Source organism: Scardinius erythrophthalmus (assembly GCF_964197995.2).
Source record: "Scardinius erythrophthalmus genome assembly, chromosome: 9".
Lineage (NCBI taxonomy): Eukaryota > Metazoa > Chordata > Actinopteri > Cypriniformes > Leuciscidae > Scardinius > Scardinius erythrophthalmus.
In genome coordinates, this window is record NC_138229.1 from 6108405 (window position 1) to 6132976 (window position 24572).

Sequence of the window (24572 nt, forward strand, 5' to 3'; positions counted from 1 at the left end):
AGATGAGAAGCTCTATATATCGCCTGCTTGAAATTGTACGAATAACGTTATTTGTATAAAGCTTGAACAATAATAAACATGCATATTTTCCAATATATTTATATAAATAATATTTATTATTTCATCTGAACGATTATCACATCGTATATATAAGTATTACCAACATTATCTATCTAACAGTAACGTTACCTATTTACGCGACGCGGCGCGGTCAGGACCTGAAAACATGGGATCGAAGAAGCATCGTAGGAGCCGATCGCGGTCTTGCTCTCAGGAAAAATCCCGCAGACATGTCCGTTCGCCAGAGGACAGACAAAGTCGGAACCGCTCTCCTGTGAAGGGTTCTCGCAGACGAGGGCGATCTGAAAGCGGCGGCTCCAGGAGCAGCGGAGGTTCCGCAGGCCCGAGCCGACACAGAGGCAGAGAGTCCGGCCACTCCAGCGACTCTGACCGCGATCATAGAGACAGAAGAGCTCGATCACACGGAAGATCAAAAGACAGAGACAGGTACTTAAAAACATAGACACAAATAATCAAACTATTCTGTAGGAATTTCAGTTTGTCTGTTAGGAGGGGTGTAAAAAAAACAGTGTAAAAAGTTTAAGTGATATCAAACAGTATAGTAACGTACTATAACGAGTGGAAAGACGTAATAATGTAACGTAATAGGCAAGCCAATGCGAGTTTAGCACGTTTCATTCACCGTGGTAATTCAAATGCTTTTAAAAGGAAAAAGTAATAATACAAAGGTTACTAAAAAAATACAATAGCTATAAAGAAATAAGTTGAAGAAAATAATAAATTAGTTAAAATTGTAGGGATATGAGGGATAATAGAAACTGAATATTTTTCAAATAATATTTTAGGCGTTTATAATACTATTTTTTAACAGTGTAAATGTAGTTTTGATACAATAAACCAGGTATAAGCCTTTTAAATTTCAAGTCGGCATGCAACAGAAGTTGTAATATACTTTTCTTTTTCATTGTGATGTATATCTGAGTGAAATGGCTTATTGAACAAGAAAAAATGTAGGGCGGAACTTGATTTAGTCTATCGGTTGATTTGATGGTTGTGGTTTGCTATTGGTGGATAATTGGATTTCATGTGAGTGACAGGTTGCCCCGCCCTCGCGCCAATAAACATCATCAGAGAAGAGATGCCGACGCAAGAGAGAGGGGACGTTACTTTGATTAAAGATTATGAGCCCACATGAATTATAAAACAAATAATGATGTGTACTGAGAAATTATTTATAATAAATAGTGAATTATGATTTCATGGCGACTTTATAATATCATATCCAAAAAACTGAAAACTCCTGATTGTGATTGCAAGTGTTCTAACTGTTTTTTTTATTTTTTATTATTATTTATTGTTTTAGCTCTTCAGGTGATAATCACAATGACCATAAGAAACATAAGATGAAGATGAAACACAAGGATGAAAAGGGCAGCAGGAGGAGGAGAAGCTCGTCGCGCTCCAGCACAGACTCCAGCGTGGAGCGCGAGCGAGAGAGGAGGAGACGACAGAGCAGGAGTCCCAGCCGGGAGAGAGGGAGGAGAAAGAGTAAAGAGAGGGAACGAGACAGACGTAGACGCTCGGAATCCAGATCCTCGAGTTCCTCTTGCTCCTCCGTCGACTCCGATCAGGGGGGAAAGACGGCACAGGGTCCATCCAATGCCAAAGAAGAGACCAAGAAGAAGAAGGAGATGATGAAAGCGCTGGAGACCCCAGAGGAGAAGAGAGCCAGGCGTCTGGCCAAGAAAGAGGCCAAAGAGAGGAAGAAGAGAGAGAAGATGGGCTGGAGTGAAGAGTACATGGGCTACACCAACGCCGACAATCCGTTTGGAGACAACAACCTGCTCGGCACATTCAAGTGGCAGAAGGTGAGACAGCAGAGGTCAAATGCTGAGGGTGGAAATGTGACCTTTCGATCACGTTACGGCGAAACAAAACAATATTTACCTCAAAACATGCCATGATACGATTCAGGGGCCTGTGATAGATATATCAGTTATGATATTATGTGCTAGGACTGGTTATTGACAGAAATTTCACAATTTGATTCGATACCAATTATTTTGGATAGATCAGGTACATAGCAAATTTTCTTAAAAGAAAAAAAACTGCTGTGAACTAGTTGGTGCTACATTAATATAATAATGAAGGTTAAAATTGACTGATTTGTGTACAAACACTTAAAAGAAGGACATTTTTAGTATAACAAATTATAATACTAACTTTATAATTACACAATTACGTTTTGACTCCAGTTCGTTTTTTTAAATATAAACTTTTAAGTGATTGTCATAAAAACTCTTTGCTTGATCTGAGGAGGCAACAGCGATCTGTTACGCCACATTTTTACATAAAATTGACAGAATTTGAAATCTGAGACTTCGTTTCATATCAAATTAAAAAAGCTTATTGCGAGTTATTGGATGGGAGGCGAGCTACAATGTTCTGTTCATTCATCAACTAAAAACAGGATCGACTAAAAGATCGATTCTTGGGATTTAAGAATTAAAACCAGTTCATAAAAATGAGAATCAATATTTTTTTTTACCCAGCCATATTATGTGCCTATTTTACACAGCCAGCATTTTTTACTCACAAATGCAACCAAAATGTAACATTAAACATTTAATTGAACTCCTCTCTGAAAAACCTGCAAATCCCAATTGGGACATCTACAACAAAAAATACACTTTTAAAAAAAAAATATGTAGAAAAAATCTAATTACTAATGAGTTTATCAGTCATCTGTTGATGACAGCTCATCATTGACTTGTGTAAGGAAAACAATTAAGACTCAAATGTATATTGATTGATACATAATATTGTTAGTCATTTGATTGGTGCACATATTTATATCGATGTACCGTTACACCCCTAAATGCATCTTGATATTGCAGTGATGTTGCTTGAGAAAGTCTGGTTAGGACTAAAGAAATTAAGTTCATTTTTCTGCTGTGTGTGTGTGTGTGTGTGTGTGTGTGTTTTCAGGCTCTGGAGAAGAAAGGCATCGGGCACTTGTCAGAAAAAAATCTGAAGGAGAGAAATAAACACATCCAGGAGGAAAACCGCAGGGAACTACAGAAGGTGCCAAACGCTTCTGAACACTGACATGCTGTAGAATTGTGAATTTTATAGGAGATTTTGATTTCTAAATTGAATTAAGAAAAACTACAGAATTTAGAAAAATGTATATACACTTGAAAAAGTATTTTTAGTTAACATGACTGGAGGCACCACCATAAACAAATATGTGATCATATTTTAAAATAGTTTAATTAGTCAAAATCAAATATAAAATAATGTTCAAAAGGTCAGTAGTTCATTAATTTTCATATATAATGTGACAACATATCAGTGTTATTTTTTTTATTAATATTTTTGAATTAGTTTTTATTTTTATATCTTCTTAAAGTATTTTAGTAATTTGTTGTGTGTTTTAGTTTGTCATTTTTATTAGTTTTATATATTTTTTAAAATGTCTAAATAGTTTTGTATTTTTTTTTTTTCAGTTTTAGTTATTTTAAGTTAAACTGAATGGAAATTAGAAATGTTGTTTTGGCAACTAGCTAAAATAAAATAAGTTTAATTTTTACAAATATTTATTTAATTTTAGTTAGTTTATTTTAGTAAGTTTTTTTATTTTACTGTTTTAGTCAACTATAATAACCCTGCAACATTTGAATCAAACTTTCATGACATTCATAACTTTTGATTCATTTCCCTAATTAAATGTTCTCATAATAAATTGTACTGTATTTTTTACTACTTTTTTGTTAAATGTGCATCCAGATTGCTAAAATGAAATAAAAAGTGAAGTAAATGTTTGAGACTTGTGTGTTCAGGTGAAGCAGCTGCGTCTGGAGCGAGAGCGGGAGAAGTCCATGCGGGAGCAGGAGCTGGAGATGCTGCAGAGGGAGAAAGAGGCGGAACATTTCAAAACATGGGCGGAACAGGAGGACAACTTTCATCTGCACCAGGCCAAACTGAGGTCACGCTCTTCAGATGGCTGATCTTCTGATACATGTGATTGGATCATTTGTGACGTGTTTCTGTGATGTGATGCAGGTCTAAGATTCGCATCCGTGACGGCCGAGCGAAACCCATCGACCTGTTGGCCAAATACATCAGCGCTGAAGATGATGATCTGTCGGTGGAGATGCATGAGCCGTACACCTTCCTCAACGGACTCACCGCCACAGACATGGAGGACCTGCTGGAGGACATCAAGGTGTGTGTGTGTGTGAGAGAGAAACAATCATTTAACACTTGATTGGTTCAGACATGACATTAAAATGTAAAATAACCGTACTTCTTACATCACTTCATGGTGATTTTGGTCATGGTCGTGGCTTTAACCGCTGTGTTACTGGATGCAGGTGTACATGGAGCTGGAACAGGGCAAGAACGTGGATTTCTGGAGGGACATGACCACCATTACTGAGGATGAAATCAGCAAACTGCGCAAAATGGAGACGTCAGGGAAAGGGCCAGGTGATGTGATGACCTTCGCTATCATATTTACATTCTGTTTACTTTACAGTTGATTCATTTCAGAGTAAATAAGTGACCCTGGATCACAAAACCAGTCACACAGGTCGCACAGGTATATTTGTGGCAATAGCCAACAATACATTGTATGGGTCAAAATTATAGCTTTTTCTTTTATGCCAAAAATCATTAGGATATTAAGTAAAGATCATGCTCCATGAAGATATTTTGTAAATTTCCTACTGTAAATATATAAAACATTTATTTTTGTGAGTGAATGCTGCACAATCGCGAACTTCAAAGGCGATTTTCTCAATGTTTCGATTTTTTTGCATCCTCAGATTCCAGATTTTCAAATAGTTGTATCTCGACCAAATATTGTCCGAATAAATGTTCACTAAATATTAGTAACTTTAATTTATGCTATCAATAAATTTGTAGATTTTTCAAGATTGTATTTACACTATTATTCAAAAGTTTAAATTAAATTGATCAATAGCAATAAAGCAATAAATAAAACATTTATAATGTTACAAAAGATTTCTATTTCACATAATGCTGTTCTTTTGACCTTTCTATTCATCAAAGAATGCTGTAAGAAAAAAGTATCAAGGTTAACTTTCCACAAAAATATTAAGCAGCACAACTGTTTTAAACATTAATAATAATCAGAAATGTTTCTTGAGCATCAAATCAGCATATTAGAATGATTTCTGAAGGATCATGTGACACTGAAGACGTGAGTAACGATGCTGAAAATTCAGCTTTGATCACAGGAATAAATTACATTTTCTATTCAAATAGAAAAGGTATTTTAAATTATAATAATATTTAACAACATTACAGTATTTTTGATCAAATAAATGCAGCCTTGGAGAGCAAAAGAGACTTATTAAAAAAAAAACATACAAATCCCAAACTTTTGAATTGTAGTGTATATATATTTTTTATTGTATTATAGTTTATTCATTATTTATTTGTCATTAGTTTTTCATACGGTAGTGGACAGATATTTTTAATGACCCTGCAAGTTCGATTAAACCATCAAAATACATGGAAAATATTTTTTTATTATTTTATTATTTAAATAACACTAAACTGACAAAATTATTTGGCAAAAAAGGGGTATACTACAACTACAGGTTTTATTTTACTATGCAAAAACAAAAAGCTCACTGGAAAAAGCATATGTTGACTACAACAATCAGTTATTAATATAATATCATTAATATCATTGGTTCTCGCTTGGTTTTGCATGTGTTCATAATTTCTTTTTATGTCAGCCTGGCCAAGAATCATCACGTTTCATATCAAATAAAATGATTGACTCCAAGCACATCTAAGCAATATGCTTACAAAATCTTGAACACTTTTTGAATAATATTTGAATAAAGTGTGAAGATGTCAGTTTTCCTAGTCCAGCCGTCACTTTTGGCCTCTAGCTACAGTTCTCTCTAAATAACTGCAGTGAACTCATTTCATATCTACAAATTGACGTAACAGTGCAAATGAAATATGTTAAATGAAACCTGTGAGGTTATATAGTTTTCTACAACACTTCTCATAATTTAGTACATTCAGTAATGAAAGTCATCCATCTCTGATTTTGGTTTTTGATTCAGGTGACCGGCGTGAGGGCATAAACACATCTGTCAGCACAGATGTGCAGAGCGTGTTTAAAGGGAAGACTTACAGTCAGCTTCAGGCTCTTTATATGAACATCGAGAGTAAGATCCAGGCCGGAGGCTCCAACCTGGACATCGGCTACTGGGAGAGTCTCCTGCAGCAGGTGCGGGTCTACATGGCACGGGCCAGGTGCGTATCCCAGCAGAACTGTCCTGGTGACTTTAGAGGTTTTTAGCATTCAGCAACGTCTTATAATAAGGGCCTGTGTGTGTTTGTGAAGGCTGAGAGAGCGCCATCAGGACGTCCTGCGGCAGAAGCTGTATAAACTCAAGCAGGAACAGGGTGTGGAGAGTGAACCGCTTTTCCCCATCATCAAAGAGGAGCCGGAGAATGAGCGGCCCATGTGAGTGGTTTCATTTCTACCTGAACGTTCAGACTTACAAGTGCTAAGAGACATTTGGGTTGAAAATTCAAACTAGCTATGCTTCCAAGATGGAAAAATTAAATAAACTGGAACCTGCTGAATTAAATATGCAACAGAAAGGCCATGTGACTGTGTAGTACGCTATGTTGTCATTCTGCACACTGTTTCACATATGATTCAAAAAAATAATATGCATTATACAATATATACTAAAGCTGCATGATTAATTGTGAAAAGATCACGATCTCTTATTCCTAAATGACAATGATAAACCTTTGACAAGTACGATCACAGCGAACATTCAGATCTGTGTTCTGATCCAGAGAGAGCAGTTGTCTTGTACGGATATGAAACAGCTTCACAAACAGTCTTTTCAACCACACAGTTTCATTATTTCTGTGTTACAAATATTCATATTATAACAGAAGTGCTGGGATTAAAGTGTATATTTCACATATAAACACTGATGTCTATGATAGTAAATCTAGCAATCAAATAACCGTTATACCAGTAGGTGGCGACAAGTGACTTAAAATAATAATGATAGTTTTAATCTAATCACACCCGACTGGAGTGGAAAATTCAATAAAATTAACTGAATGCTTAGACTTCCGAATCTGAATGTTATTTTTAGACTAATTTGAACTGGAGAAAAATACTATATAACTGTATTTTTTAAGATGGAAATAAACTGGACTCAATCTGCTGAATTAAACACGCAAATTTGTGAGATCACAACTAAGTAGTTTACTTCAATTTTAAATTATTATTGTTGCATTCTGAATACGGTTTCATTTATTATTATTTTTTAAATAGTATGCATTATACATTATGTACTTCTTAATAGCAGTATGCTAATATTCCTGGATTTCCATGATGATAGAAAACCTGGAAATATCAGGGAATTTGTATTATGATGATTAAATTTGGGCCTGTAAATATCATGGATACAATTATCTAGTTACTCAGCTCGAAATAACTGAAAATTCTAGTTCTAAAATAGCTCTAAAATATGCCAACCTGAAATTGTACTATAAAGTGCTTTGAGATCTAATCACAAATAAAAGAAACTATATAAAAAAAGTCAGAAAAATTCAATAAAACGTTTGATTTGTCCATTCTGTTACCCAGTAGCCCCAGAGAGGCGGAGTCTGCAGATGAAGAAGCGGGCAGCTCTCAGCAAGGTGCCAACTTGGAGAAAGAGGAGGGGAGACAGACTAAGAGGAAGGATGGAGAAGAGGGCGAGCGGTCAGGAAGAAGCAGTCCTGAGGAGAAGAAGGGAGATGGAGAGGAGGGAGAGAAAGATGAAGCAGCGGAGTCTGTGTTAACAGAGGAGGATCTGATCCAGCAGAGTCAGGCTGAGTACGACTCCGGCCGCTACAGTCCCACGCTCCTTCAGCCCTCCGAGTTACCGCTGGACACACACATCATGAAGGTGGAGGAGGACCTGCAGAGACTCCTGCTGGCCCGGAGACAGCTGCAGGTGACAGGTGTGTATCGCATCATGGGCCGTACTGACATTACACACACCACATGCTTTAACGGTTCACTGCCAGAATTATATCAGGAAAAAAAAGTCAAATGTGAACGTTTAAAGTTGAAAATAGGCATGCACTTACATTGTTTGAAAGAATTTATGGGCAGTGTACAGAACATTATTTCTTTTCTTTAATTGGCTTCCTTTTCTTTCTCCCCACTGTTTTTTTTTTTTGTTGCTTTTTCCAACAAAAAATGTTTTTATTTTTTTTGGTTTCCTGCACGTAATTTCAACTTCTGCCACTGGGAGGCGCATTATGTCCCACCCCACCCCCGCCTCTGTACAGGCCACTTTGAATTTGTGAGGGTGGAAAAAATATGTATAAAGATTTTTTTAAAAAATTGTTTACATTTTATTTGGGTGTTACAAACCGCAGAAAAGCAGGAAATAGACTCAGGGAGGCACTTAATGAGCTTCATTAATGAGCTGAACAGAACATGTTTTACTTGATATCTTCAGGTTGTCATCCTGAAGTATCATGCATGGCTCTCACTCGTCAAGCAGGTTCGGTTGAGCTTCTGTTTAATGCTCGCTGATCAGTGTTTAAATGTGAACAAAAGCGTAAATTCAATCTGAAAAATGAACCCTTGAGTTATTTTGTAGACCTGTAATTACAGAAAATGAATCACCATGTGTCAGCCAATTGAAATTAAGAATTTAACAGTCTTGTAGTATAAGGGACCATAATTAAGAGTTCACATTTCCCTTCTGTTAAGATTTACTCATGCTAAAACGTTTGTCTTTTTCTTGAACAGGTGATGCAAATGAAAGTGCGGAGGATGCATTTGTGCGTCGCGCTAAAGAGGGAATGAGCGGCGACGAGGCCCAGTTCAGTGTGGAAATGCCTTTGACTGGAAAAATGTACCTGTGGGCCGACAAATACCGCCCGCGCAAGCCCCGCTTCTTCAACCGCGTTCACACCGGCTTCGAGTGGAACAAATACAACCAGACGCATTACGACTTCGACAACCCGCCGCCCAAGATCGTCCAGGGCTACAAGTTCAACATCTTCTACCCCGATCTCATCGACAAACGCTCAACTCCACAGTACTTCCTGGAGCCCTCAAGCGACAACAAAGACTTTGGAATTCTGCGCTTCCACGCCGGACCGCCGTACGAGGACATCGCCTTCAAGATCGTGAACCGTGAATGGGAGTATTCCCATCGGCATGGCTTCCGCTGCCAGTTCGCCAATGGGATCTTTCAGCTGTGGTTCCACTTTAAGCGGTACCGCTACAGACGGTGAAGAGGAGGATCTGCTAGCGTTTGATTTATATAAGCCAAGTGTTGATTATAGAGAACACTGAACGTTTATTTTCAAATGCTGTAAAATTGGTGTAAATCTAAAAATACAAGTACAAACTCTGTTTATTGATGCCACATACATCCCCCGTTAGTGGAAAAACTGGTTTTCAATGGGATAGGACCTAAATACGTGTACCTGACCTTGACATTTTCTGTTTTGCAGGCACTTTGCTTGAATTTGATTCCTTTTTAAAACATGTTAATTGTTTGTACTTTAAAATTGTTATTCTTTTTCTATTTGTCTTTGAGATGATACATTAAAGGTTGTATGCTAAAAAATGTTGTGCTCATTTTTTATTCGTTTTTCATTGACAAAAGGCTTACAGCATTTAAGGTACAAAAATTGTATTAAAGTTAAAAATATTGTTAGCATCTAAAACAAGTTTCTGCTGTACATTCATTATTTATATATATATATATATATATATATATAAATGAATGTACAGCAGAAACTCATATTAATATTTTTTTATAATATATAAATTAATTTTATTTATCATATATAAAAACAAGTTTCTGCTGTACATTCATTATACATTCATTAAAAACATGTAACATGAGCTACATGAAACTTTGACTAAGATGCAGTCATTTGACACTTGTCTTGGCATCCTGAAGATACAGGAAGTTCATTCTTGTCCATGTGGAATTTCCTTTAAAGGCAACATACATGGGTTTGTTGCAACACCCACCGCAGGTTTTAACAAGACATCATTAATTTTACCCCTGAAGGGTTCCCCTAAAACAGGAAAACGACCCATACAATTGTCCTGAAATAGAATCAAAATAGTCTCTTGCCTCAGACTGCAGGGCTCATGTTTTTTATCAGCCGACCTGGGGAAAAAAATCATGTTTACAAGATTCTGAGTTAATAAATGATCACTTCTGAGGGAGAACTAATCACTGGATTTGATTCAGTTTGTTTGCGGCACTTACTAGCAAGTAAAGCACATATTTATGAGCAGAACAGTATTTTTGGCCTTGTTAGGGGCCGTTAACACAAAATACTTTTTATTCCACTGCACTCCTTTTCTATTGTTTTTCTATTTAAACTTATGCTAGACTGACTTGTTTGACCATTGTGCTTACTTTTTTTTTTATTCCATGCACTGCCCTTGCAAAAATGCGTTCTGTGTGAATGGCCCTTTAGGCCAGTGAAATAATCAGTATTTATTCATTTTGGACAGGATGCAATTCTTATCACTGAGAGGCCATTCACACACAATGTTTTCTTTTATCTCGAGTACTGCATTTGTCATGCGCAAGACGCAGCAAAAGACGTTAGTGCTACGTTCAAAGACATCTTTCTAGTGCATGTTGACAAAAAAAAAAAAAGTGCAGTGTAATGCATAACGCGTTCTGTGTGAACGACCCCTAACTCTTTACATGGCTTTACTGATTTCTGAGAATCAGTTTGTGGATACTCCTTCTGCGTTATTTCTCATATTGTGGTATAATCTATTTTATAAAACACATGTGGTAGGGTCGCTTGATAAGATGATCATTTCCTGTCTAAGTGAGTGGTTCCAAAAGTATTATAATGGGCCTGTCCAAATACCCACACTTGTGGTCTTTGCACCTGATAACTACGATGACATATTTCCTGTAAGTGTTCAAGCGACATGAAGACTGCAAGAATGAAATGTTGTATCTAATTCATTTAACTTGCACTGGATAGTTTTCCTCACAATCTTTAGGGCACACAAGTTCTTGAAAATGATGGGATACACAGCTTTAAATACCGTTCTGAAGCAGTATTAGAGATGGATTTAGTGTGCTTTGAGGTCAGTCTTGCACACTTATTTCCCATCACGTATGTGCGCTCTCAAGTGATTACGATCACAAGTGTGGGTACAGGGTATTTACTGCTATAGTTTCAGATAAAAAAAAGTCGGCTGTGCAAATAATTTGGTGTATAGTGAGGAAACAGCAGGGCCATTTGGTTCAACAAAAACCACTAGAGTGTATTTGTGTGTGTGAGTATACGTGCATGCTGTATGGCTGCTAGTAGCCTATGTGATGTAGTTGTGTATGATTTGGGAATAGGGGAGAGCCTATAAACCGACTCCACAAATGTTTTTGATGTGTTCTGGAGCTCGGGAGATGCTTGTAAGATACTTGGCTCAGCTTGTAATTCCTCTTACATGATGCAAGCCATAACCATGTAAGCATCAATGATTGGCGCGATTTCTCTTGACGAATACTTTTAAGCTATTAAACCAAAAACAGTTAGCTTTTTAAATGCTATTTTAAACGCAAGCAACAACATTCATGAGGCAGCTTGAAAAATATAATTTGAAATATTGCCAAGCAGTTTGACAGACACTAAAGCTGGTTTTGCATGACTGAAATAGCTGCCTAGTGGCGTTACAAATATGGCCACCGAGTGATTTGACTTTGAAGGGACTTTAGCAGTTCTTTGCCAGTATAAGCTGCAATGTGGACAGGCTTTATGCTTAAAAAGTCTGGTTCAGTGTCTTTTTTGTCCATTGGACATTTGGCATTTAGAATGAAAGGCAATTCATCAAGGACACAAAGTGGGTCAAAACAGCAGTTTAGTCAAGAGTTAGCAGGTGCAAAAGAGGAACCAGCACCTGTGGGCTTGTTCTGCATTTAAATGATGAAGCGTCACATTAGCCGCATTAGCAAGTCCGTGCATAAAAACAATCTCAGATCTCTGATTCATCATCTATATATCTCAATGAGATCTGAGTCTGACCTGAGGAACCAACCGTGGTTGAGAGTCTGTCTGTTTCTGTGGAACACCTCTGGATGTTTGCATAGTTGTTGTTGCTGTTCATGTTCACTGTTGATGATGCTACTTTATTTTGTTGAGCCTGGTTTGCAGAGAACCTCTCGTCACCGCACCTGTTCGTCGTGTCCTTTACCCTACTGTTGCAACACGGCAAAGGTAAATGCCCTTTCCAGAAGTTCCAGATTACTAGCATAGCTAGGATTAAAGACAGTATCACCACTATAGCCACTAGGGTGTTCTCTTTTCCCTTAACGTCACTGAGGGATGCTGTAGTCCCGGGTCCTGACCACATTTTTAGATCATATGCTTCGTGCTGGACCTTGTGTTTCCCCTCGACAGAACTGCAGGTGTAGTGGCCGCTGGCTTCTGCAGAGGCGTTGATGATCATTAGGCTGTCCGAGAGGATCTGGAAGGTGTCTGACGGTCTGATCGGTCGTCCGTTCAGCTGCCAGTGAACCTTTGCCAGGTTGGAATAAGGTTGGCACAGCAGCTTCACGGTATTGCCGTGGAAAAACGAGATGTTGACTAGCTTACTGCCACCTGTAATACAAGGTCTAGATGTAGATTCTACCAAAACAAACAGAATAAAGATTTTGGGATATACTGTATTACAATTACCTATTGGTGGACATTGACTGGCGTCACCGTCACTCAAACTCTGAATAATGGTGCTGTGGATGAAAAAATATTACAGCAATCAGTAATATTCCAATATCAATATTTGTAATGGTGTAGTAGACAATGGTGTGCGAAAATATCACTTAAAAATATATGCATAAAGAACTATATGCATAAAGAATTTGTACATAAATTTTTCTGACATTTAAACATTTTCCTGTGAAATTTCCATCACCATATTGCATATATTATATTTATTATATTTGTCTTTTGACCTGGTTCTGTGGGTGCTGTCTATGGTAGAGCAGCGGTCGGTGTTGAGGTCCCAGCCACAGTACGGATCCCTGGCCAGAACACAGTCCAGACACGCGTGGTACCGCCCACATTCACTAATGGACAGCTGCGCCACGCCCACCTCCGAACCCACGTACAGCTGTTGTTAGGATAACATCACACATAACTTAACATCTCTATAGACAATAATAGAGATTACAATTATTTAGATTTGTCCCAGATGAACATACATAACCCAAAATAATCCTTTAGTTTAGAACAACACATGGCCGACACAGCACCAGTTTAAGGTCAGTAATATATATATATTTTAAAGAAATTAACTTTTATTCAACAAGGATGCATTAAATTGATATTGTTATTTTGTTTTATTTTGTTAATTGTTGTTTTGAATGTTCTGTTCATCAAATAATGCATCACAGTTTTCACAAAAAATATGAAGCACCACTGTTTTCAACATTGATAATAATAATAAATGTCATTTGAGCAGCAAATCAGCATATTAGAATGATTTCCCGAAGGATCATGTGACAGAAAATACAGAAAATAATTGTTAACTGGTATTTAAGATTTGACTTAGAATGCCATTCAACCCATGACTTTGGCATTGCTGTTTTACCAAATGAGTTACAGGATTAAAATGAGCTTTGCTGACAGAAACAGACACAGCTCATGACGTTGCTAAGTGAGAAATAAACACATCGATCTGCTTTTTACCGTGGTGTTGGAAAGTCGCAGTATCTTGATGGGCTCTGAGGGCTCAAAGACCTGAATCTCTTCCATAATAACCATCTCTCCCTCATAATTCACAGCTTTCAGCACTGAACCGCTCTCTGATACATAACAAGACAAGAAAACAATCTCAGTTAAACACACTTACACAGCTGAAGATGCCTTTAAATGGCTTGAATATTAATCATATCATATTAATTATATTCTGTATTAGAATATAAATATATATCTGTATTAGTAATAATGTACATAGAAAGATCATTGGGTGAACATCACAAAAAAAATATGTTAATTAATAATAATTTTGCATAAAGAAAACATTTCTGACAATTAAACACATTTTGTATAACATATTTAAATTTATTTTGAGGGTTTACTAATTAAAAAACCAACAACTATAGATTAACACAAGGGCATCTTTACTTGTGCCAATGAGCATGACGTGATGGCTGCTCCCGTTCAAGGCAGTCGCTGTGGCCACCACAATTCGAGTGAAAGCAATGCCGCTCTTCACCAGCAGGGCTTTCTTTCCAATGGGCGAGACGGCCTGGTCCAGCAGAGGTTTTTCTTTAATGAATTGCAGCGTTTTGTCCGGCAGATCCAGGGTTTTGGTGAAGCCCTTTTCTCTGGCATGATTATCAATGCACTTTAGTGAGAAGCAAAGAGAACGTTAATGAACTTTGGCATCCAGTATTACTGAACGAGTGCCAAACACAATTATTGAACTAGAAGACTCACTGCTCCAGGTCGAGGGTCAGGTAGTTCGGTCGAATACATCGCCCACTTCACAAACGACGTCTCGACGGTAAAAGGAGCCTTAAACTTGCTCTCTGAGAACACCCTCTTGATGTCTTCAATTGTGTATGCACATACTGCAGAGTATTGAGAGGAGTCTCTGTCGAACATCAGTTTCAATGGTTTGTAGCATCAAATCTTTAAAAGTTTGGTTTGAGAGTGCAAGTAATTGAGATATGCTTTAAACAAAATCAAAGAGCTCAAACTTACAATTGTAGAGTAAAAACACCATAAAAGATGCAGGTGGTCCAGTCACCTTGGCACAAGTGGAACATGTCCTGGACCAGAAGAGGCAGGTTAATGTTTGGAACGGGACAGTCAAGCCTCGCTTTTAGAAATGATGTCCATTTCTTTTGCAACGTCCTCTGCCCACCCAAGTCTCCCTGCATAGAAAAATTATATCACTTTGAGTAGCTGTCATATGTGGTATTGACAGGAAATGCTGTAATGTTCCTTGACATCGGTTAAGCATATAGAAATGACTCCAAGGGAGTTTACCTTGCAGACGCGAGCCACCCGAGAGACGTCCACCTTGCTGTATGAATCATATTCCACTGCGGTCTCACTGAAGAACAGATAGATCTTGTCGTCATCCCCCGCTAGGTTCGATTCTCCCTCCGGGATGTGGGCCATGTAGACAAAATTTGGTTCTTAAATGACAAATTAATTACATATTTCAGTCACAATGAACTTCCAGTCACCTTTAATGTGTTTTTACCCGCATAACTGCAGTTTTTTGTGCTTTCAAATCATTCTCTGGAAATGACTGCGATCAGCACACTCCTCTCTACCTCTATGACTACATCTCTGGCACCAACAATTACAACAATCATGGTGAAAGGCACTTTATGCTTATTTTTAATGACAACTGAACCACTAACCATGTCTGCATACTTTTATACATTGGGTTTCTGTTCAGTACACCTTATTAATAAAACATACTATTCACAAGCAGCTAAACCCAGAATTTGAACGCAATGCATAAAGTTTCATGTCAAGCATTTACACTGCACTCATATACTCGGCTTATGTACTTGCTTGCTTTTATATAGTATGCATAATCAATAAGGTGTATAGTTCATTTGATTCATTAATATCACAGCCACTTTAAGGCCTGGTTTCACAGACAGGGTTTAGATTAAGCCAAGATTAGGCTTTAGTTCAATTAGGACATTTAAGTAGCTTTTATAAGCATGCCTTAGAGTTAAGTGCCTTAGGGCTAAGTGTTTTTCATTTTCACATGAAGTGTTACTGAAGGTTCCACTGAAATACTGCAACAGGTTCTGTAAATTGATTGCAAGTTCCCGAAACTTGCAGTTTGTTCACATATCTTTGTTTTTCTTCTCTTAAGAGGTGATCTGAATATTAATGGCTTGAAACAGACGGAAAAACTGACAGGCCTATGCTGCAGTTCTATGGATGTTTTGCACTCCAGTTCTTCGTGATTGAAAACTATGAATTGGCACCAAAATATTTCAGGGAATGAATGCCCATGAAGCAAAGATTTTAGCATTCAGGATGTGTACTTTCTTTAATTGAAATGAATGGGCATGCTAACAAATAACTATATCCAAGCTTATTAAGACTCTTTGGCTAATAAAAATAGCAAAAAAAATATGAATGCGAGTGGTGTTTGCCAGGGTGTTGCAAGGTATTGCAACGAGACTCCTAATGTGTTCTAACTGTCATTAGCACACTGTGGTTGAAGGTTTGTTTAGACATCCCCATTATCTCACCATTAAGCCAGGCGCTTGTAGACTCAGTCCGTATGTTTTCATCTGTGCTGCGCATCATAACTGGCTCTAAGCCCCGGAAGTTTGTTGCAGTGGCGGTGTATAACGCTCCATCTGCAAGAGAAAAAGATGATGTGGAAACTATTGGCACTAAATTAACTCTTGTTGATAGTTGCATATGAGTCCATATGATCTTGTCAGTAGAACTGTCAATTGTGCCTAATCTGTTTTTAACTGGCAAAATTATGGTAAACAGAGTCAATACGTACCAACCATCTCAGACGTGTATCGTTGAAAAGGATCAAACGGACATTTCCCCTTCCCTTCTTCTGACTTGTTCTGTAAATTCAGCTGACCATTTGCATAGAACTAAGAATAACATGCAAAAAAAAAAAAAAAAAAAAAATTAAACACTGTATACTGCACATTCTATGTTTGTAGTCTATCTCTAACACTGATTACAACAGATGAGACTCACCAAATTGCCACAGGATGGGTTGAATGCTTTGGTTCCACAAACATACATACTGCCATCTTTATTTTTATGAAGAATTCTGATATAGTTTTTGCACTCATTCTAAAGAAAAAAACAACAAAGTGGTCATGGGAAACAAATAAATGATGTGATCTTTGTGTAAAAAAATACCTATTCTCAATTCTGACCACGATGTCTAACCAAGCAGAACCAAACGCTTCCCTTTCCTGTGTGTTCTTAGAAAATACGTTCATGTGGGTGTTTTTGGCTTTTACTTAGTACTTGATTTACATCTGTCGATATCTGCTGGAATTATCAATACATGCAGGTTGTACTTTCTTGCATGTTGCTTTGGTTAGACAGTCTTAAAACATCCTTAAACATCTTGTCACCTTGATATTTGCATAAAATATAAAATTCATGCAGTATCTATGCAATGACACATTTTGCATTTATAAAAAATAAAGATCATTCCATAAATGAAATTTTGAAAATATAATTTAAGTAAATTTTAAAAACATTTTATCAGACAAAGAATGTCTTAAAACTTTAATAAACTGAATATTCTGCATTCACAATAAATTAATACACTTCAGGAGATCAAAGTGTACATATCTGCAAATATATAGCAAGACAGATAATAAGACACAATAAAAGCTGGTGCAAGGAATTATTTGTCCAAACATTTTTTTGCACATGTATATATAAATATATGTGAGCCAAAAAATGCACCTGTTTTATTGAATTTCAAATGTGAAAACTCACCGTAGCATCTTTTCCTTTATTGACACAGTCTTTTTGCTGCTGTGTTGTGACTGGCCAATTCACCTGAGGAAAAACAACACAACTTATCATCATCATCCCTGTATACTACACAAAAAAAATCACTGCAGAATGATATTTAATGACTTGGTGAACAACTTTATCACAGCATAAGAAGCTTTTATAACTATGCATTTAAGACCTCACCATGGCCTTCTTGACTGTAATGTCATCTAGATCGAGGGCAAAAATGGCATCCCTGGCACCCAGGATGAGCATGTTGAGGTCTTCCCGCAGAAGCATAGTGGTGTAGTTCCAAAAACCCTCCTCACGAAACAAACGTCTTCCATTACCTAGCAACAAATGAAAGCCACAGTCAAGGGAAGGAGTTGCAAACGTTTGCCAAAAATGGAAATGTCACACACAGAACAACTAAATGTTGTTTGAAAACAAAGAAACGTAGTCCTGTATCTCATCTGTCACCTTTGGCTTGCTCAGTTGGAATTTAAATATACAGAAATACGGTGCGTGCATAATTATTATGCAAGTCGATATTCTGATCATGTTTTTATTTCAAGCACATCGCCACACCACATCAATCTTAATTTTTTATATAATATTTTATAAGTGATATATAATTGTTAATGAGGGCTGGAAATGAACAACACCCTATATTCAGATGTGTTTAATTATAAAGCAGGTTTTCTTTCACATATAGAATGGACCAAAAAGTGAGTGATTTAACTCACACTGAAGAGAATTTATTCAAAGCCAATGAGAACTGATGTGATGCTATAGAAATGCAAAATTAAGATGTGACCATTGGACAAGAAACGCTCCTTTGGACAGCAGGGTCACAAAAAACAGGTTGTGAAGAAAATATATTAACTGCAAAAGACTAATAATTAGGTGCGAAACCATCAGAAACCCTTTAGTTTCAAGTGCCACCATTTTCCAGAACTGCGACCTACTTAAAGTCTCCAGAAGCACAAGGTACCAGGTTCTCAGAGATTTTGCTAAGGTAAAGAATCCTGAAACATGACCCACACTTAATAAGAATCACTAGCTGAAGAGTTGTGAAATACATGAAGACTGAATGGCTTTATAGACAGATAGGTTAGAGCAGAACCTCTTCCTCTTGCACCACAGTTTGAAGAATTTATCTTCCAGAATCTGGCAGTATGATTTGGGAGTTGATCTCCTTCCCTGAAAGACTTGTGCTGGTACCTTATGAGTTAACCAATCTGTCCATAAAACTATTTCACAACACTTGTAATTTTTATCAAGTGTGGGTCATGTTTCAGGATTCCTTGCCTTGGCAAAGTCATGAGAACCTGACACCTTGTACTTCTGGAGACTCCAGGTAGTTTGCAGTTCTGGAAAATGGTGGCTCTGGAGACTGAGAATTAAGGTGAAGAATTAAGCGTGAAACCAATGGAAACTCTTTTGCAGTTAACATGCGTCTTTTCTTCTAAACCTGTTTTTGGTGACCCGGCTGCACTAATGAGCAATGCTTGACCAAAGGTCACACCTTAATTTTACAGTTTCCATAGTATTGCATCCATCTCCTTGGCATTTAATATTGACTCTTCATTGTGAGTTAAATCTCTTTTGGCCCATTTTACATGTAAAAGAAAACCTGCTTAATGATTATGCACATCTGAACTTCCTGCCCTCGTTAACAATTATATATCACTTGTAAATGATTATACAAAATCACTAATTATTAAGATTGATGTGGTTTAAAATTGGTAAAATGTACATTTTACAATACTGACACTATCCAATGAGAATTTTTTTTAACTGAATTAAGCTGGATAATGCCACTAACTCTGCAACATCGACACTGTTATCGAATTGAATTGATTTGAGCTGAATAATTACACTATTATCTTCTGTAGAGCTTCTTTACAGCTGCAATTGAGTTGATTTCATAATTGATTAATTTAACACTGTTATTTTTTTGTTTATTAATGTGAAGCAGCTTTGAAAAGTATGTTTTGTATAAAGCGCTATATAAATAAATGTGACGACTTATAATTACAACAGTTTTTAATAAATAAATAAATCAAAATAATGTTTAGAGAAACGCTAACTTTCAATTTATATATCCATCTTTTACCATAAAAATATATATTGGAAAAACTACCTTTAAGAGTCTTGATATATGAATGTGGACATCAAGCACCATGCATGGCATACAATGGCTTTAACATAATTTGCTTGCAGATTTTGATTTGATATTTTATATCTAATGCACATAATTCAAACATTTTACATGCACAAATATTTTCTGAGACTACATTTACATTTATTCATTTAGCTGACGCTTTTATCCAAAGCGACTTACAATTGCTATATATGTCAGAGGTCGCACGCCTCTGGAGCAACTAGGGGATAAGTGTCTTGCTCAGGGACACATTGGTGTCTCACAGTGGATTCGAACCTGGGTCTCTCACACCAAAGGCATGTGTCTTATCCATTGCGCCACCACCACCCCTTTGATGTGAGACTACCTTACATCAAAGTACCAAAGTACTGGTATTTTGATGTCCAAACATAATTGTCATAAATTACACTTACTCTTAATTGGCACTCTTTTCCGAGGTATGACATTCAGTGTCGGTCCCTGTCCAACGATCAGCGTTGCTGGACTCCAGACGTACAACACGCACAGAACAGCCAGCAGAAACATCATTCAGCGATCCAGTAAAAATGAAAAAATAGTCCGTGATTTTGGTCTAAAAGACTGTGCGAATGCAAGATTCCTCTGTCGTCTGTCTGTCAGAGTTTTCTCATCCTTGCTTCTCCCCTGCTTCAGTCTAGAGCTCTTCTATACTGAGATATATGACTTTAGCTGCAAAGAAGGATCTTCAGAGAAGCAGCAAAGAACGCTGTGAGGCCATCTGAAAGAGAGAGAGAGAGAGAGAGAGAGAGAGAGAGAGAGAGAGAGAGAGAGAGAGAGAGAGAGAGAGAGAGAGAGAGAGAGAGAGAGAGGAAAGTGTGAACAGGCAGGGGTGCTGGCAGCAGTATTTCTGTCACTGCTATAGTGATGCTAATGAGGAGGATGAAAGCTTTTTCTTTAAGACCTTGACAGAGACACACGGTTCTGCTTTTCATGCAACCAAATGACACAAAGCCAGAACAGCTCACCAAAAGACACCCACATCCTGATATATGTCTTACACCCCCCCCCCCAAAAAAACCCCCCCAAGATCTCGCTTCATAAGTGACACGCTCATGAATGCACGATCTGAAAAGTTAAAAAGTTTTGTTCAAGGCAATACGCTGACAAAAAGCCTCAAAACATAACAAGACATTACCTAACAGACATATGAAGAAACAGGAAGAATAAAAAAACAGAAACCATTTTGTAACCCATGTTAGTTAGTTGTTAACTACTAACTACACTGTAAAAATATTTCAAAGTATATTGGGGTACATTTTACAACTGCGTCTTTCTACTTTAGAATTTCACATTACATGTTACTTGACGTTTCTTTATAAATATTTGTAAAATTTACTAGAAATCTCATTTTCTAGGTTGTGCTAGAGAAAGTTATGTGCTAGAGAAAATGTAAATGCGTGACAAGTTTTGGGTTTCAACCAGGCCTGTCAACAAAACCATATCCTGTCCCAGTGAAACCAACCACAAAGGCCCAGTTTCACAGACAAGGCTTAGATTAAGACAGGATTAGTCCTTAGATCAATTAGGGCATTTAAGTAGCTTTTATAAACGTGCCTTTGAAAAAAACTTTACTGTTGTACATCTTGAGACAAACTAATGGTCCCGGTATATTTTAAGATACCTCAGTGCAAGTTGCTTTCAGTTAAGACAGCTCAAACATCTATTTTAGTCTGAGACAAGGCTTTAAGCCTTGTCTGTGAAACCATAGGGAAATGACTGCACATGTATGAATGCACCCTCAAAACACAGCCTTTGGAAGCCTCCAACATCTGGAAACACAAGAGCTCATTGGTGCACTCACTGCGAGCATGATTATAGTGTTTCATAGGTGATGAGCTGTAGCATGTACTATCTGATGCAGATCTGATCAGATAGAACTCCTATTTCACTACGACATGTACATGTAAACACATGCTCACTTCTAAACCATTGGGGACTTTCTACCCTACTAGCTTCTAAAAAAGGCTAATCATAGTTACCACCGCCTAACAGACTACAAGCCCGAAATTACACCTTTTGGGGAATTTTAGATAAAGTATGAGCCAAAGATTATTTAATCCCTTAAATTAATCTCTTTTTTTTTGTCTAAGAACACCCACATAAGGAAGTACTACTTAACATTCTCAGAAAGTGTGCAGGTTAGCTCAACCTGACCCCCAACAGTGTTGCTTCTTACATCAAAACATCATGAAGTGGAACAGGAGAGGCATTATGGGTATGTGTAGTTTTTTTTTTTTTTAAGAAACAACTTTTATTCATCAAGGATGCATTAAATTGATCAGCACAACTGTTTAAAACATTAGTAATAAGAAATGTTTGTTGAGCAGCAAAATCAGTCTGAACCAAAATTGACTTCAGGACATAAAAGTCTAAAAAGAGGTTGTTGGTGACATTAGAGGGATAGTTCACCCAAAAATTGTAATTCTGTCATTAATTACTCACCCTCATCATGTCGTTCCAAACCCGTACGATTTTCGGATAACACTTTACAATAAGGTTCATTAGTTAACATGAACTAAGAATGAACAGCTGTATTTTTATAATCTAACACTAATAAATACTGTAGCAAATGGATTGCTCCTTGTTAGTTCATGTTAGTTTATACATTAACTAATGTTAACTAATGAACCTCATTGTAAAGTGTTACTGATTTTCGTTCATCTTCGGAACACAAATGAAGATCTTTTTAATGAAATTCGAGGGCTTTCTCTTCCTCCATTGACAGCTACGAGACTACCACGGTTTAGTCCAAATTTTCTGAAGAGACTCGATCACTTTATATGATGATCAGATTTAATTTAGACTTTTATTCACATTTAAACATTGATCAGTACACGTAAACAGAAGCTCAACCGAACCTGCTTGATGCGCGAGAACAAACCTCATTGGTTCCTGCAGAAGCTCAAACGTGCTGCGTAACACGAGAATGAACCTCATTGGTTCCTGCACATCAAGCGAACATTCTTGAGCTTCCGTTTACCACAACTGATGTGTGTGTTGATGATTGCTCATGTGAATAAAAGCCTAAATTAAATCTGATCATCATATAAAGCGATTGTCCCTTGAGAAAATTTGGACTAAACCGCTCAATTCTTATGGATACGTTCTATGTTCTCTTTTTAAACTTTTTGAAGCGTCAAAGTGGTAGTTGCGTGGCTGTTTAGGGAGGGACAGAAATCTCTCAGATTTCATCAAAAAGATTTTCATTCTGTTCCAAATATGCCAATGGAAAAATCCTATAGGCTTTGTCGAATGTCACACGGAACAAACAGAGAAAAAGGCCTCATCGTATCCACTAGTGTTAACAACATGACTGCTATATCTATGGACTTTTAACCCTAACCCGTTTCAAACAGGTTTCCCCAAGTATTTCCCCGTCTCTGCCATTGTTCAAACAAACAAAGGTCGCCCCGCCCCAAAACTCACACCAATGGTTGAGACAACGCTGCAATGCTTTGACAGCATGGCAGACCCAGAGAGTTTACACCTTTTGGGAATTGGCTTATAAATGCAGTCGATTTGAAGATTTGAATCTGCATATTAAAAAATGTGTATACTTTACAATCATATAAAGCTTATTTATGAACAGAATCTAGACAAACCTAGCAAATTGCATCATAGTATTTCCATTCAAATACCATTTTTGGACAATACCATGATGGTAATATCATGGTATTCTTTTAAGTACTGTACAGAGCTATTCATATTATTGTTGTTAACTAGAACTAAAACTTAAATAAAACTTTAAATAAAGCTATAGCCTATATAGTTCCCTCTTACACAAGTGTAAACAAATCAGCAATTTCCCATACATAACAGTTTTTGTCTTAGTTCCTCTCAAAATAAGTTTTGTGGCAATTACTGAGAAATGTGTATAAGCATCAACTCACCATGCAACTAAATTCTCTGTTAGTCTCTCACTTCTCCTGTGCTCACATGAGTGGCTCCTCTTCACACACACAAACACTGTTCCAGTCCTCCCATAGAAAACAAATCAATGTGGTCTAAGTGTCAGAGACAGCAGAAAGTGTGTTGCGAGTCGTAGTTCTGCAGTGAATGGAGCTCATGGTGTCTTCTGCTCTGTGTGAAAGACCATTAAACTGCTCAGATCCTGCAGTGTGGAGTCAAAGGCATTCTTCTGCTGGAGAGAAAAGAGCGAGAAAAACATGCTTTTAGAAGCTCTTCAATCACAACAAGTCACTACAAGTGTCAGCGTGAGTGTGTGTGTGAGTGTGTTAAAGAAAAGAGGATTGTAGGAGAGCCTGTATTGTGCTTTCATCAAAGATATGATTTTCAAGAAAACCAAGTTTGCTGCTGTAGAAAACAAAAGGGAAACCAATGTTTTTATTTTCTCAGATATAGCCTACAACAGTTTCAAAACACATTTTGTTCATTCATACTGAAGAAAAAACAAGACATATGGTCTCACCTCAGCATCTTTTTAAGAAACATCGGAACTATCCAAACTGTTTTTAATGTTCGTATGTAATGACAACTTGTTTCAATTTGAATGTTCACAATAACTTGACATAATCCGGATGAACTTGTTGGCACTGTATGTTGGATCAGGTTTTTTAGCTTGCATATATTCATTATCTCACTAACATCTCACAGACAAAATTATTTTAATATGGAGGTCATTATACCTGCTAAAACATACTGCAACCTGGTGATGTCAGTTTTAGGGGTGTTATGCATAATTTCATGAAACTTAATGCAAACTTATTAAGCATTTCAAACAACTAAAACTAAAAGCATTTTTACTTATGAGGAAATTTAAAAATCTGGCCCTCACAAGTAAAACCTGTGGCTACACGAA

At 37.2% G+C, this 24572-nt stretch overlaps 2 protein-coding genes across 2 annotated transcripts; one reads left to right on the forward strand and one right to left on the reverse strand.

The window, feature by feature from the left end:
* Positions 1-201: 201 nt before the first annotated feature.
* cactin lies at positions 202-9674 on the forward strand. The gene is made up of 10 exons (XM_081374810.1): positions 202-507; positions 1385-1889; positions 3010-3105; positions 3864-4009; positions 4087-4249; positions 4398-4512; positions 6132-6324; positions 6416-6538; positions 7691-8049; positions 8852-9674. Exons 1-10 carry the CDS (start codon positions 227-229, stop codon positions 9340-9342), a joined length of 2472 nt encoding a protein of 823 aa, XP_081230936.1. The 5' UTR covers positions 202-226; the 3' UTR covers positions 9343-9674.
* A 315-nt stretch (positions 9675-9989) lies between these two features.
* sema4e (semaphorin 4e) lies at positions 9990-23820 on the reverse strand. The gene is made up of 15 exons (XM_081374811.1): positions 23644-23820; positions 20149-20471; positions 17773-17918; positions 17569-17631; positions 16807-16905; positions 16598-16697; positions 16332-16442; positions 15094-15245; positions 14806-14978; positions 14539-14695; positions 14224-14446; positions 13786-13901; positions 13050-13207; positions 12775-12827; positions 9990-12696 (listed from the first exon to the last, which is right to left on the reverse strand). Exons 2-15 carry the CDS (start codon positions 20261-20263, stop codon positions 12071-12073), a joined length of 2292 nt encoding a protein of 763 aa, XP_081230937.1. The 5' UTR covers positions 20264-20471; positions 23644-23820; the 3' UTR covers positions 9990-12070.
* Between the last annotated feature and the right edge of the window lie 752 nt (positions 23821-24572).

Coding starts and splice junctions, on each gene's coding strand:
- cactin (XM_081374810.1), top strand. CDS start 227: ATGGGATCGAAGAAGCATCGTAGGAGCCGATCGCGGTCTTGCTCTCAG. Junction 508..1,384: donor AGATCAAAAGACAGAGACAG/GTACTTAAAAAC, acceptor TTATTGTTTTAG/CTCTTCAGGTGATAATCACA. Junction 4,513..6,131: donor GACGTCAGGGAAAGGGCCAG/GTGATGTGATGA, acceptor TTTTTGATTCAG/GTGACCGGCGTGAGGGCATA.
- sema4e (XM_081374811.1), bottom strand. CDS start 20,263: ATGATGTTTCTGCTGGCTGTTCTGTGCGTGTTGTACGTCTGGAGTCCA. Junction 15,246..16,331: donor TACAAGCGCCTGGCTTAATG/GTGAGATAATGG, acceptor TTGTCATTTAAG/AACCAAATTTTGTCTACATG. Junction 13,208..13,785: donor TGCGACTTTCCAACACCACG/GTAAAAAGCAGA, acceptor TCCTAACAACAG/CTGTACGTGGGTTCGGAGGT.